Below are 14,560 nucleotides of genomic sequence, written 5' to 3'. Positions count from 1 at the left end.
ACGGTGTCATCCAAAGTTATCTGCAATGCATGGAAAAAATCCCAAATCTCTCCAATTAATTCTCTAGCTCTTCCAACACATTCCTCAACACCATTTACACCATTTATTATCCTAATCGCAGTCACACCTAATCGCAATTAGGCTCGCATAATTAAAAATCGCTGAGTTGAGTCCCAAACTTTATTGGATACGCTGTCTCTCGTGTGTGTGTGTGTGTGTGTGTGTGTGTGAGAGAGCTGGGATTAATTACTGAGACCAAAAGTAACAACATATTGTAACTATAATGTAATTACCAAATTTAGTACTATAACGTCACATTACTGCATTACTGGTGAAATAAAATGTGATCGCAGTAATGTGTTACTTTTGTTACGTGTTACGCTCAGTGCTGCTCGCCACCTTGTACTTACACTGTCAGCAGGTCTGTGACTCTTTACCTGCAGACTCTCATGTAACTATGTGGCCATTTCCTGAAATGTGAGCAAGCCTCTGCGCTGTATTTACTTGTGAATATGTGCAGATATGCAAACGTAAGACTAAACTTTGCAAGCCAAATGTTTGCCGCTCTGTGCAGCCTCCATCCTTCATGCACTTTATTCTGTTTGTCTTTTATTATGGTGTCTGCAGCTGGATGGAACTGTGGATCTGGACGAGAGGCGCTGCATCCGTTCAGCCATCCGGGAGCTGAGGAGGAGGGAGATTGAGGACATGGAGGCAGCTCTGGCTAGCAAGAGATTTCGACCCACACGCCTCAATCAGCAGGAGGACAAGGAGAACCAGCACAGGTGAAGCTGCACACACAGACACACAGATGTCTGTGCTGATGACAGTTTACTAGGCCAGGTGAACTGGAAATGCTGAAAAAACAATCTTCAACTCCACTGGGAAAGCTCTGGAAAAGTCAAGTTAGCAAATCACAGGAGAGAGAAAACTGCAACAGTAAAGTTTCCCATCCCTAAAATTTCCACCTAGTGTGGCTGTTTTACAATAAATACTTTCACTTTCAAATATCCCACACCGTCATGTGTCACATTAACGTAGATCAGCTATCGCAGTCTGTTTGATTATTTACCTTTCAGAGACTTTCCAGCACCTGTCGTCCAGCTAAGCAGCGTGGACTAATGGGTTACTTATTTGAATCACTTTATGTTGCCATAAACATAGCACAGATTCTGGTAAACCCGAGTAAAATTAAAATATTATCTCTTGAAATCTCTCCAGTAATGACCGACTAGAGAATTAAAAATGAAAAGCAAACAAATTTACAGCAAAATTGAAACAAGTTTCTTTCAGATGACAAAAGGGGGGAAAAAGGTCGAATCGTTTGCTAAATAAAGACAATAAGGAACAAGAATCAAGCAGGAACTCAAAGTGTGGATGATTTGAGAAAAATCCCAAGTTCCACGTGATCTGCGACATATTTTATAGGTTTTCATTAAAGTTCAAGACTGCACCACAATCCCATCATCTGTTCTGGAGTAAAGGGAAGAAGTGACATTATTGGATAAGAAGCAGACGCACAGAATCAGCCGCTACTCTCCTCCTCCATCGCCGAATCCTAATATAAGAGTGGTGACGGGGCCCTGATTGTTTCCATTCAGTGCTGCTCTCGAATGACTTGCGTTACAATAACACAGGAGGTGCCTCAGTGAAGCTGCTAAAGAAAGCATGCTTTTGCACATGCATGCACGTATTCATATGCCAGGACACAGAAACCCATCTGAAAGTGGGATAGAAATAGAGTAGGAGGAAAGGCCATTGTCCCGTGCCTCACAGTGGTGGAATGTGAAGTATTCCACTCCGGCATTGCTGCGCATCTTTTTAATGCCAAAGAGCGGAGAGAAGCGAGGATAATGAGTATGTGAGTAATAGAAACCACCATAAAAGCAAGGAGTGAAATGGAGAATATGAGGCTGAAAAAGGGAAAATAAATGCAGCTTTTTTTTTAGGGGTGGGGGGGAATGTCATTGGCTGTCAAATCTGTCATGTCGTAATATCACTTCTTCCATGCTCGATTTGGGAGTGTTCCCTCTGGGTTTTCTCTCTGCCAAGAAAACCGTCCTTTATCTTTCAAATTACCTTCAGCTGCCTGTAATATATGGGCTTCAGATTAGAGTCAGAGGAGCCAAAGTTTTACAGTCTGATATTTTAAACTATTAGGCTTTCTAGTTTGTTTCATGGTGAGTGGGGACTAGTTGAAGATCCATTAAAATGTCTTTGCGTTTCTTTCTCAGGTCAGAATCCAACGAGAACTTGGATGGGCTGAAACAGAAACTGCAATCAATCCGGGACATCGACGAGCTTCAGCAAATGGTGAATATCGTATCGTAATATCAGTAATGCTAACGTCTCACATCACTTTGTAGTTTCACTGAGCTTTTGCGTGTGTTTGCTCATAGCTCAACGCAGCCAGCGAGTTCAAGGAGAGGAGAATGATCCGAGCGGCCATTCGGCAAGTTCAAGAGGAGCAGCAGCAGGGTGAGTGGGATCCAGTAACACTTGTCTGACGGAGCGGAATCAGAAACATCTTGTCTTATAATGACAAATCAAATTAGGGTGTTGCAGTCTTCATGCTACGGTGGCATCTCAAACAGTTTAACCAAGCTATAATTTGCACCAGTGTAATTAGAGAGAAATGCACCAGAGGGAAATATGTCAGAATTTCAAGTCTTCAGATGTTTGCGGTTTGTTGCAAAAGATGTAAATTGGTTTGATGAGGATGCAGAGAGGAAGAAATTCCAGAGATGGACTAATTATTGCTCATTTACAGATGAAAATTATTACATTGTTATGAAATAATCCCTGGTTCTCTCATACTGGGCCTTGGTGCAACAATAGACAGGGAGAACATGCAAACACATGCACATAGAAAGACCTCGGCCAGATGGTGGATTTGAACCCAGGACCTTCTTGCTGTGAGGCAACGGCACTAACTAGGCTGAAAAACTGCCTAAAAATCAAGCCGTTTGCATAGTCTCGTGCATGCGCTTTTGGCTTAGAGTTATCTTGCACATTCACTGATTCCATGTGCTACAGCATCCATCATTGTAGCACTTGGACATCAATACTTCAAGAGCCATCCAGGCACCATGTGCACATCCAGAAGAGGGTGCTAGAATTAAAGGTAAAGAAATGAACTTAGCTATTCATTGTGGAACGTGAAAGTAAAAGTAAGTTGGCCTTATCATTGTCTTGGCCATAAAGTATGTTCACGTGTGAGCGCTCAGTGCCATAGTTACTAGGGCAGATCTACGATGCTGGGTCAGATAGGGGATTCCTGTCATGCCTAAGTGCTGTCTGGCCCGTGTGAACATTGAACTGCACGTAGGAGGCTGTATGTACAGGGTGATACACGCACACAAAAAAGCAACCCATTTTCAATTTAACTTGTGTCCCCCTGTGTTTCCTCTTCTTTTAAAATCACACATGACCAGAATGTTAACATGAGATGAGATTATGAGAAGGTATCTACTTTGCTCTAAATATTCCTGTACTGTATTTCTATTGTGTGCCCCTGTTTGTTAGTGGTCGTGGAGAGGGGGAAGACTTCTGGCTTGGAGCCTGAGGGTGTGCAGTCCCAGAGCAGCATGGGAACTGGGGTGAGTACTGCAGAGTTACTGGAGTGGGAAGAAGAACGATTAAATGTCACAGCGCTGTGCTGGTGCAGTCCTGACATCTCACTTATATCTGACGGGTAAACCGTCTGGTGTCAACTTCCATTTACAAAAATCATCTATGCATGGGGCCGTTTACGGGTGTCACGTTCTGTTGCATGGCAGCAGTGACCACCGAGGTTTCTCTGCTGCCGCAGTGAAGAATGCACAAAACAACAAACAATGAGACTTGAGTCACTTACCGGAGCGGGAATATAGCTGCACACAAAACAAAAAAACACATGCCTGAGGCGCCACAGAGGGAGGAATGTGTTTGTCACATATTCCTATTCAGGTTCGACCAAACCGAGGAAAATGATAAAATGTGCTTTGACTTTGGTGTGAGGGCGGAAAATTGTTTTTGACAGGGAGAGTCTCCCAGGTGCTGTCATTTCACACACATGTAACTGAAAAGCCTGTCTCATTTTTGAAGAAAAAAAAAGTTTTAAAGTATGGATTTCTTAAGATTTCTGTTACATCTGTCGGACAACTACTTTTAGCTGGAGTATTCGGCCTTGTCTCAGAGGTCCCTCACAGCTGGTGTGCCCTCTTGTGGCTGAGCAGCGGAGCCTTACAGGAGGAGACGTTAGGTTATCCGCTGTCAGTGATCAGTTTCTTGATAAAAGCTCTCTTTCCAGTGGATAGGATTTCTATAGGGAAAATTCATTTTGTATGCAGCCACTGCTCTTAAGACTAAGTCCCTGAGTGATGAGACCACCTCCCATATCTGTGCTTTTAAAGAGGGGAAAAATACAGTCACTCACCTTATCAGAGTTCTGGTGTTTCATTTAAAAGCACTTGTTTTTCCCACCACAGAGATGCAAAGGGGGAGAAATGAAAGGCTTTTAGTATCAGTCCCATTGTCTGCTGGAGCCTGTGCTTTGCTTGCATTCCTGTGTGTGTGTGTTCTCCTCAGCTAGGAAGTGATGATGGCATGTTGGCGTAACAGGATGCCCTATCACTCAAGCCTATTTTACCTCACTTCCTTCAAGACAGCTGAACAGTACGTTGGTGAAATTGTGAGGATGGACGAGGAGGAGGAGTGGGAAAATGCGGAGGTCGGGGGTTGAATTCGGAAGGATGGACAGACAGACGGCCCACCAGCTGTGCCCCGGCAGTCTTAAAAGTCTGTACTGAAATGGGAATGTGGGCCAAAAAAAACATCAGCCAGCAACAGCAGCAGCAGTAGGGCTCCTTCCAGTCACATCACAGCGTCGGATCTCTTTGAGCCTCTTACAATTGTTCCGTTGAAGATGGTCTTAGATAGGCCTGAAAAGCAGCACGCAGGCACAAGCGGCATGCAGTATGTGTATGTGAGCCCGGACTCAAGAAGTTGCCTGTATACAAAATGATGAACGAAGGTGTTTAATTAGTAGGTTAATACGGCTGTTTGTCTGTATTTATGCTAGATTCCGATCGCATTTAGAATTTAATGTTTCTAATGCTCACATGCGCGGGTAGCTGAGGTACACTTAAAGTTTCCTTTTGCCCATTTTCTAGTAACCACGTGGAAACTTTAATTATATGTATGTAGCAGAAAAAAATGTCAGCACACAGAAAGGGTCCTTTTGATTATTGCAACACATAAAGGCACAAAATATTTAAATTGTGTTTTTTGTTTTTTTGAAGAGCACAACTCCCCAAAAAAGAAGTCAAAACGAGAGCAGAGTGTGTCAGAAGTTAATGTGTCAACCAGGCAACCCATTAACCTGTAAAAGTGTCCGTGAGTCTGAGTGTGGTGGGGGTCAGATCCCTCTGGAGACAGAATGGGAGGGAGGGGAAGTCAAGGGAGTGGCTTCTTGGTATTATATGTGTATGTGTGTGGTGTTTGTGGTGGTGTAAATGTTTGTGCGTGGGTGTGTATGATGTGGCTGCGGGAGCAGAGCGTCAGAATAGCGGACGTCCTGACTCCAAGAGGGTTGCTGCTGATAGAGAGGGAGAGAGAGAGGCAGTCAGTCGCGTGAAGAGAAGGTAAATGTCACTCTGATTTTATCGCAGGCTAAACACGCCTCTCATTTTCTTAACCTTTGTTTTTTTTTGTTTTTTTTCCTTGTCCTGAAAAGGCATGTAAATATCTTTCCTCCTCAGTCTGTGCTCATTTCTTTCTGAGCGGAGAATGGGATGTGCCTGCCTCTGTGTTTACATTTCAGGTATGTGTACTTAATGGTTTATTGCTCACTTAGATCGCTCGGTGCGCATTTTAGCCAACAGGTAGACTAACTACAGCTGAAAGTTTTCACGTTTTGCATGAAGATCCATTCAAATAGTCAAAGTGTTGTTTAACAAGTTTAACAGAAACTGTAATATTTAATGCTGGATTTTAAAATGGATTTATTAAACTAAACTTTGAAAGTTTGCAGGTTCACTTACTATCTAGGCGTGTTCAGTTCAGACAGGCTGCTTGTTGGTTTGTTGTTTAATCATAAAATTGCTACAATAAGGAACCTTAGTTGTCAAAAACAAGCCCCAGTATGTGCAATAGAGAGGGTTTAGCAGACTTCTTAGCGGTAAATTGTGAAAGCGTCCTGTAGGAGGAAAAGTCTAAAAAAGACCAGAAGGAAAGCTTAGACTGGCATGTGCTGATCTGCAGTAAGTAAAAATGGGAATGAGACTCTGGTCTGACGACTTCTGCGGGTTTCCTCACTCCAGACTGAGTGTATATGTGATGCAGAGATGATTCCTGCTTCATTCCAGATATTGTATTTCATTTGTTGGAGGTTAGCCGAGCGTGTGGTTCCTCAGGCTGCCGTAATGGAAAGTGAGCCGCCAGGTTCCTTCTTCTTTTCTTCTTCTTCTTCCACGTAGCGGCATGGAAGACCCTCAAATGGGTCTGACCTCACCAGTGGAGTGATGGATTTAACTTCCACGGAAAACTGGAAGTTAAACCCCGTCATTTAATCCAACTATGGATTAAAACCCGGCGTGTTAATCCACAGTTGAGCTCACTTGTGTGAGCTGGTTGGTAAAAGAGGTGCTTGTGTCTCATTCTGAGCTCTCATTGTTGTTTTTTGTGGAGTTGAGGGTTCAGAGGAGTCCAGATGGCCCACGCCTCGCTGCGGTCACGGGAGAGGACAGTTGTTTTTCTGTTTACGAGGTTGAGATTTTGCAATTATAGTCTGACACAAACAGGCGCTTGAGGCCGTATGGGACAATTGGCTGGAGCGACAGGGTGTCGGTGTTGGTTCCCCTCTGTCAGGTCCCAGCCATCAGGGCCAGAGCGAAGCCGCTAATGATAGCATGGCGGCTGGCAGCAGGTCCTGTACTCTGGTCTCGATCTCTATTTCCACTTTATCTTCCCCTTTTTTTTCACTCAGCCTCGCTGTCTGTGAGAAATATGTTCCCTGTGGTTTAGTGGGAGTTTTAAATGACGGCTGTCTGTCTGAGGCCCGGTAGGAGCAGCGGAGGGTGAGGGGGGTGAGCACGTGAGGGAAGGCTTGTTCTCTTTAATTGTGTTTGTTGCTCGAACACAATTATCTCCCCCTGCGACTCTTTGATTGGGTGACTGCGCTCAGGATGCGAGCATCTCTCGCCTCAGTGCACCGTAGTGCCTTCATTACAGGAGACTGTTTGTGCCCTGCAAAACCATCAGACGCTTTAATGACTCATTATAGGAGCATTCTGCTATGTTTCTGTGGCTTGCCGCAGTGTATAGGTGACATTTATTGTTGTCTAGAAAAGCTCAGAAAACCTTTTTCTCGAGCCCCTGAGTCTGTGCTCTGCTTTTAGCTCCATATGGAAACCTGGAAAAAGTGACATCAGGGCACCTGCTACGTAGATTTATACTGTTATAATATCACATTTAGGAGTTCAACTCCCCTTTTGGCTTATTTTAGCAACAAAATGTAATCATGTGTCCCAACCCGAGCTGTGCATTTTCCACATTCACCTTTTGCCTGCGTCTCATCACATTTTCTCCTCTGCTTTCAAGCCACTATCTCCTGTGATCTGCTCAAGGAGGGGAAGGTCACAGTCAAGAGAGCATAAAGCTGTCGGGTTTCTTTCTTGCCTCTTGCTTGTGTTTGACTTGGAGCAGGCTTTGTGGTTGGTCCTCTGTCTGCACGGATCACACATTGCACTGATTAAATTCCATTTAAAACACCAAAGGTGTGATTTGTAGGATTTTCACTCTGCTTCTGCTGTTAACAACCAGGCCAGCCTTTTGTCTTGAATAACATAGTTTACACATGGGGAACTGATTGTGCGGTTGGGTGTGTGCACTTTCTTTCCATGCCTGAGAGATAGTGAATGTGTTTAAGGAGCATTTGGCAGTAATAGTAGGCTGTAAATCTGGTTTAAGTATTATATTTTCATGTATTGTATGTTTTTTCAGGATCCACCCCAGCATTTGTTGTGCTATTCTTAACCCAGATGCCTCTTTTAAAGTGATTTTTGCGCTGTGATGTCATTCATCATTTCAAATGAGCTGCTGAGTGACGAGCAACACCTGAAGCTCCACACAAGACAATTTTGCCCTTTAGTAGAAAAGTTTAAGTCTCCAGACGTTTGAGTTAAGAGTATGTTTGTTGGTGATTTGAAGTGTGTGTGTGTGTGTGTGTGTGTGTGTGTGTGTGTGTGTGTGTGTGTGTGTGTGTGTGTGTGTGTGTGTGTGTGTGTGTGTGTGTGTGCTCAGAGAAGCCCTATTTGTGCAGCTGATTTTCCCGTGGAGTAGCTCAAGGTCAAGCACCAGAGGCCCAACAGTAGTGTCGGCATCCACATCTTTCCCTCTCTGTTCTCTCTCTCCTGTTTCTTTTCTTCAATCCAAAATGCTGCCGCCTCCTCCCCGTGACCTCCTGCATTGGTTAAAGTGCTGAGGTAATCTAAAGATGGTCAAATCATGGGCCTAATATAGCAGTAAACCAGGTGGTGAATGCACATGTTTGCTTTTTAGCCACTCAGGGCGCCTCTCTCTCTTTCTCAGCCATACACAATCTAAAGTAAACATCCTTACTTTTCCAGCTGGCCAAGCTGTGTTGCTCATCCATGCTCAACGCCTCGAGCATTTGACCTCGACCTCAAACAAAAGACAGTTGTGATCACCAGCTAACCTCAGACCTACGACAGTAACTGATCTTTCATTCTGGTTTTGATCGGAGGAGTGGCTGCCTGCTGCTCGGAGCAATGGCTGAACGCATTGAGCCTTTTGAGAATTTCAGCTCAGTTGAGTGCAGCTTTGCTTTTTGCAGCTGAATTGAAGATCACTAAGCACATGTTATTCTTTTCTTCTTTTTTTTTCACAGGAGACTGAGAAGGAGAGCCGCAGTGAGCGTATCCGATCTCAGATCTGGGAGTTAAGCAGCCAGCAGACACAACAAAACAGAGAGCAACAGAGAATAGGTGAGAATGAATGCGAGTACTCTTCAAAAGAGAGGGAAATTTTCACCGTTTTATGGTTTGTTTTTCATAAGAAAAAAAGAGAAGCTGCACAACCTCACGCTTGCAGGATATTACTTCTGTCACACTTAGGGATCACTGCCATATAGAAGTTTGTATATACTGTAAACATGCCCTAAAGGTCAAGTTTAGTCAGGCAATATCAACACAAAACCAACACTGGTCACCTCTGTTACACGTATGTGTAAATGCATACGCCTCTCTTGATGCCTTTTCCTCTGGAGCGCCTGTTAAAATAGTTGGCCAAAGGAGCCATTCTCCTCATGAGGTGGTCGTCGGGAGGTCATGTTAGTTCAGCCTTTTTATGCTCCTTCATCTAACTTTATTAAGTGTTTGGGGTAACTCACAGCCACGACTAAATCTCTTTGGCTACACGTCCTTTACTTTTTCTTTTTTTAAGTGTAAAGTAATTTCATTAGCCACTCTGTCAGTCCAGCCATCAATAAAGTAATGTCAGTTCATGCCTTTAAGAGGAAACAAGTGTGCTACATTTGCAGCAACACTTGCAGAGCTAACACGAGCAGCTTGTAAAACGTGTAAAAGTGATTGAAGTCTTGTTGCAAGCCTGTTTGTGTTTTTTGTCATTTTTACTTTTTTTTTTTTTTTTTATCCCAATGACCACGTATAACATCCACTTTGTATAACTTAAGACCAAATTTAACTTTGGCCATCCTTAGCTGATTTCAGCACACATTTGGCTAACTGGAGGTTGGCCCAAGGCTCATAGTCATAATGTCATTCTGTGTGGCCTGGTCAGCCATGGGCTTGGCTCTTGGTGTCCTTCACATGGATGAGGGGTTGGTGATGGGGTTCTGGGAAGCAACAGAGGGAAACCCAGCAACCACACCTCTGCTAAATAAAGCTGATACCAGAACAGAACTGAAGCCTCCTTTACGTGGCCGTGAAACTCCCCACTGTTCTGCATTTAGCTGTGCCTTACAATTTAAGCCAGGGTGAAGCTAGGGTCAATTAAAAAAAAAGACCACCATAGAAATGTAAAGAGGAAAGGGAGCTTTTTTAAAATGGATCAACAAAGACATGGGACATTTGTGGTTGGTGTAATACAGTGTAGGCAGGGTGGGCATGTGGTTCCTGAAGGTGTGGTCGTCTTAAGCCCTGAGCATAAACGCATAATTCCGCGTTTCACATACAAAGAAGAAGCTTATATTTACATGCTTACGTCAGTGACCATGTGTCACTATACCGGTAAGGTTATGATTTCAAGAGTTTCTCAATGCTTTAAGTTCTCAGGGGAGAGCGAGTTCCTTTGAACGTATCTTATGCAATTTTAAAGCTTTGAGCTGATCGTTTTGGAGGTGATGTGGGATAGGGGTAGTTCAGACTGAGAAAGTGATCCCCATACAGTAACTTATTAATCTAAAGGTTTTGCACAAAAATATTATCCTTTTGACTCTATTTGGGTCATAATTTGCAAAAAGAGCGTCATTTGCTATTCAATAGTACGTGAAGCTAACAGCTGAGACCACTAACTCCTCAGGATTTTGTGGTCTGTATACAGTACACACACAGTTTCACGGATTTTGTTTGCAAACAAGTGAATTCCTCGCTGCTGATCATTAGAAAGAATGGACATGCTCAAAGGCACAAGTGGCCAGGTGATTTGTCTAGCTATTAGTATAAGTACAAGTCCCCTGTCATTCGCTATAGTCTTTGGTCTAAACCAACAAATCGCTGATTAACCATAGTGTCACAGCACCAGTGCAAATATTGCTATAACACATGAAATCTCTATACACAATCACAAGCTGAGCAACCAATATTGGCACACAGGTATATCTTAGGCCCCCTATATTAGATCTTATTATGTTGCCTGGCAACCACCTGCCAACGCAACAAAAAAGAAAAAAAGAAAAGAAAAAAAAAAGTAACAAATTATGAAAGCATCATCTCATTTTGCAACAATAACATCTCATTTATATCCACAAAGCTTTAATGATGCGTGATATGACCTAATCACGGTTCCTAGCAACCACCTAATAACACAGACCCCGCAGTACCGTAGCACAAGCGTGTACTAGCTCTAAAAACAAGTTGCTTAATCCCACCACAGGTCAGATCATTGAAAGATTACGTACGTTTTTGTTGTTTTTTAACCTCTCTGTCAGTGTTGCTCTTCCATTTGGTTGCCACTGAAAAGTTTCAACAGCAACTACATGCACGGACAGACATTCATTGTTCCTGAGGATGAATCATTCAGACTCTAGTAATCCAGACTGTTTCTTTTCTTTTTCCTTTTTTTTTCACCACGGTGAGGTTAAACTTGTAGATTTGAGTAAAATATCAAATCATATTGTATTACTGTGTATTGTATGAGTTGTCAAATTGAATAAAAAATACTAATAATGAAAGTCCAGAGCTGCTGGCATGGCTCCAAATCTACAATGGGGTTAATATTGTGTTTACATCTAATATAACAACTTCTTTTAAAATACTTTGTGGCTAACAGGGCTAACTGTTGCCTTCATCACCTTGCTACAGAAGCCTGTGCCCAGCCTGTTACAACAAATTTAAGGTTTGATTAAACCATGGAACTGCTCATGAGCAGCTGAAACGAACTCGTGTTGACCCCTTCACAGCCAGCACAAATACTGGGCAGGCTTCCTCTGGGGTCATTGCTTCACTGTCAAAGCAGTATAAAGAAAGCTCTTGGTTGTCCTTTGTTTGTGCTCCGTATATATACTGGCAGAAGGCTGTAGCGTTTTGTTGCTATTTTGAAATATATATAAAAAAAATGCAAGCCTCTCATTATGCAGTAGCAGTGGGGATTTTCCCAGAAATGGCCACACAATAGATACGACAGCTTCCCAACGGCAACGACGTGAACAATAACGTGAGTTTGCTGGAGAGCAGCTGTGTGTGTGTGTGTGTGTGTGTGCGTGTGTGTGCTGGCTCTCACCTCGGTTATTACACTTATTAAAGACCAGTAATTGAGCTTTGGTTGAGTGCATTGCGAGCTATAGACACTACTGTGTAGCGGACCATTATTGTCCTAATTGTGTGTCCCGATCACGTTTTCTATTCAGGCTGTATTACATAAGCATTCGGTCTGTTTAATCAACAGCTTGCTGCCATTTTTAGCTTCTCTCATATCTGAAACAATTCACAGGATTATTTTGGGAAATTGCTTTAAAAGCGATAAACTATTATTAATAAACTTATTGTGCAGAATCTACAAAGCAGTAATGAGCCGATAAAGGTCAGCTATGCTTGGTGAAGCTGTGAATGCTCAGCCGTGATTACATCTGCTCGAAAGTTGAAAGAGACTGTCGGCTGCCTCCGGTCAGACTGGAGTCCCTCTTTGATTTGGTTAGTAAATGACAGACATGCATACTTGGTGAACTCCATTTGGTTGCCAAGCTGGTGCAAACTAAGGTCAGTCAGAAGTGTTTTTAGGTCTTTCTTTGTACATGTGCTGTAGGAAGTGGATACACATCTTGGTTTTCTCTGTTTTTCTTATCTGCGGTGTGTGTGCATAACCTCAGATATTCATATAGCAGCATGGTGGGGTGTTGGAGGTAGATGCTTGTCGCAGGGGGGGGGATGCGGGCAGGGCTGTGATGTTTGGAGTGTGGTTTCCTGTTCGTCTCTCTTTTTAACCCACTCTCTCCCTGACTCCTTTTTTTTAATCGTGTCCCAGATATAACTGTGCCACATGATCGCTTTCCACACTCGTGGAAAGCCTTCTTCCTACTTGACGCACATTCACCGGCCCAGTTGCAAATCTCACTCAGGAACTTGAGGCCAGTCTGGAGGAAATGTCTACATCCCTTCATGTCTCCACATGCCTGCCCTGTGATCCTGAGTGTATTTTCTAGCCTGGCCTTTCTGGGGCCCCAGTGTTGTGGAAAGATTTCATTTAAGTCTCCAACATACCCATCTACTTCTTCCATTGCCCTCTAGTGTACTAGTAATACAAGAAGAATCTAGGTAACATGAAAATGTGTTTTTACAGAAGAGAAAACTTGAATGGTACAGAAAGTTACTTCATATATTTCATTTGTGTTTTTTATAGCAGGTTCCAACTCAGGGATGGTGTTGGTTCTGGATCACCTGGTAAAGGATGATGGACCTCTGTTGATCCAGCCTCAGCGAGAAGCTGTGACCAAGGAGGCCGACCTGGTTATGTCTCACTGTCAGAGGTCAGACTCCTCCGATCTTAGCGCAGCCTCGATGCTTTCCAAGCCCAATCTGGATTCTGTGGCCTCAGAGAAAGGTCTGGGCTCAGCTTACAGAGCCCGGCTGGACTCTGGAGCCTCAGACAAGAGCCAGAGTTCCTCCCAGCGTGGTCGGCTGAACTCCGGGGCATCAGACAGAAGCATCAACTCCCAGTCCTGTGCCAGACAGAGAGTGGGCTCAGATGTCTCGGATTCATGCGTCAGACCCCGTCTGGGCTCCGAGACTTCAGACAGCATCGGCCTGTTGTCAAGGAAGCGGACGGTCTCTGGCACATCTGATCAGAGTGCGAGCATGTCCTCAGGGGAGCGGGCGCCATCGGAGGAGGCGGAGGTAGCCGGGAGTGAATCGACTTGCAGCACAGATTCAGAAACTGACAGCAGAAGCCGAGGTTCAGCCGGCACCCAAGCTGAGTCTAACCAGGAGGAGCCTGATGGGGCGGTTTTATCTCGGAGAGATCCCGTAAATGGCCTGCTCAGCGGGAAAACTGACATCCAGAGGCAAAAGGTGGAGTGTGTGTGTGTGTGTGTGTGCTTCAGGATTCAGTCATATTCATGAATTAACAACTTAAATTAAGTAATCCATGTTTTTGCACCTTTTTAAGCTACTCTGTCTTGTACTCAGGCTGTCCTGGAGTCTTACATGAATGCTTTGTGGTGTATTTGTCAGCTGTCTGTCTCTTTGAGCCCGCTGAACACTGAGCGACACACGCCGTATATCGTGACTGCGCCACTAGAGTGGGGTGCTGAGCTGCGTAGCCAAACTGAAGCGCACAAACCGTCCGAGCGCTCCTTTTTTCTTTCCTTCCACGTCATTATTCTTGACACGAAAGCCGACACTTCATTGTTCAGTGACACCCAGGTCACATCGGCATCCATAAACACTCCACTTCGAACTCCCGCTGGATGTTGTTTGACTTTTGTTACTTGGTTACACAAACAAACTGTGCACCTGACTTGTCTCTGTTTCACCTCAGCGGCGCTTCGGCCTCACCTGGTGTCAGAGAGGAGTACACAGCGTTAAAGGCCAAACATTCCCTCTCTCTCTGTTTTTCTGCACTGACTCTGTTAAACTGTTAAAAGCAAGATCTTCACATGGAGCGGGAGGGGGGCTACGGTGACCATGACGCCATCGTGTCGCTTCGCTTAATGTGTTTACTCAAGACTGGCCCCAAACTTTTTTTTATTGTTCCCCGTGCTATACAAGCTGATCCTCAGGCTCCTCGCAGTAATGTAAACACTCTGGGATCCGTCGTGGCCACAGTGCCAAAAAAAGAACAGATGCTCACATCTTCATGCCGAGTACAATGTTACATAATGAAA

The 14,560-nt window shown here is 44.1% G+C and overlaps 1 protein-coding gene across 2 annotated transcripts in view; it reads left to right on the top strand.

The window, feature by feature from the left end:
- Window positions 1–14,560, top strand: part of smtnb (smoothelin b) — a 50,251-nt gene that overhangs the window by 19,119 nt on the left and 16,572 nt on the right. Inside the window, exons 2-7 of one of the 2 annotated variants that reach the window (XM_085475461.1) lie at window positions 628–785; window positions 2,235–2,313; window positions 2,400–2,478; window positions 3,526–3,599; window positions 8,891–8,987; window positions 13,081–13,745. In XM_085475461.1, the coding sequence (XP_085331587.1) occupies window positions 628–785; window positions 2,235–2,313; window positions 2,400–2,478; window positions 3,526–3,599; window positions 8,891–8,987; window positions 13,081–13,745 (1,152 nt within the window). Of the gene's footprint in view, window positions 1–627; window positions 786–2,234; window positions 2,314–2,399; window positions 2,479–3,525; window positions 3,600–8,890; window positions 8,988–13,077; window positions 13,746–14,560 lie in introns of both variants that reach the window. The other variant, XM_085475460.1, reaches the window with a different exon arrangement.

This window comes from Copadichromis virginalis, linkage group LG12 (assembly GCF_057382275.1).
Source record: "Copadichromis virginalis isolate Kocher_CV1m ecotype Utaka linkage group LG12, C_Virginalis_male_GT1.1, whole genome shotgun sequence".
Taxonomy (NCBI): Eukaryota; Metazoa; Chordata; class Actinopteri; order Cichliformes; family Cichlidae; genus Copadichromis; species Copadichromis virginalis.
Note: the sequence above shows the minus strand (reverse complement) of the source record. Positions and strands in the feature narration are given on the sequence as shown.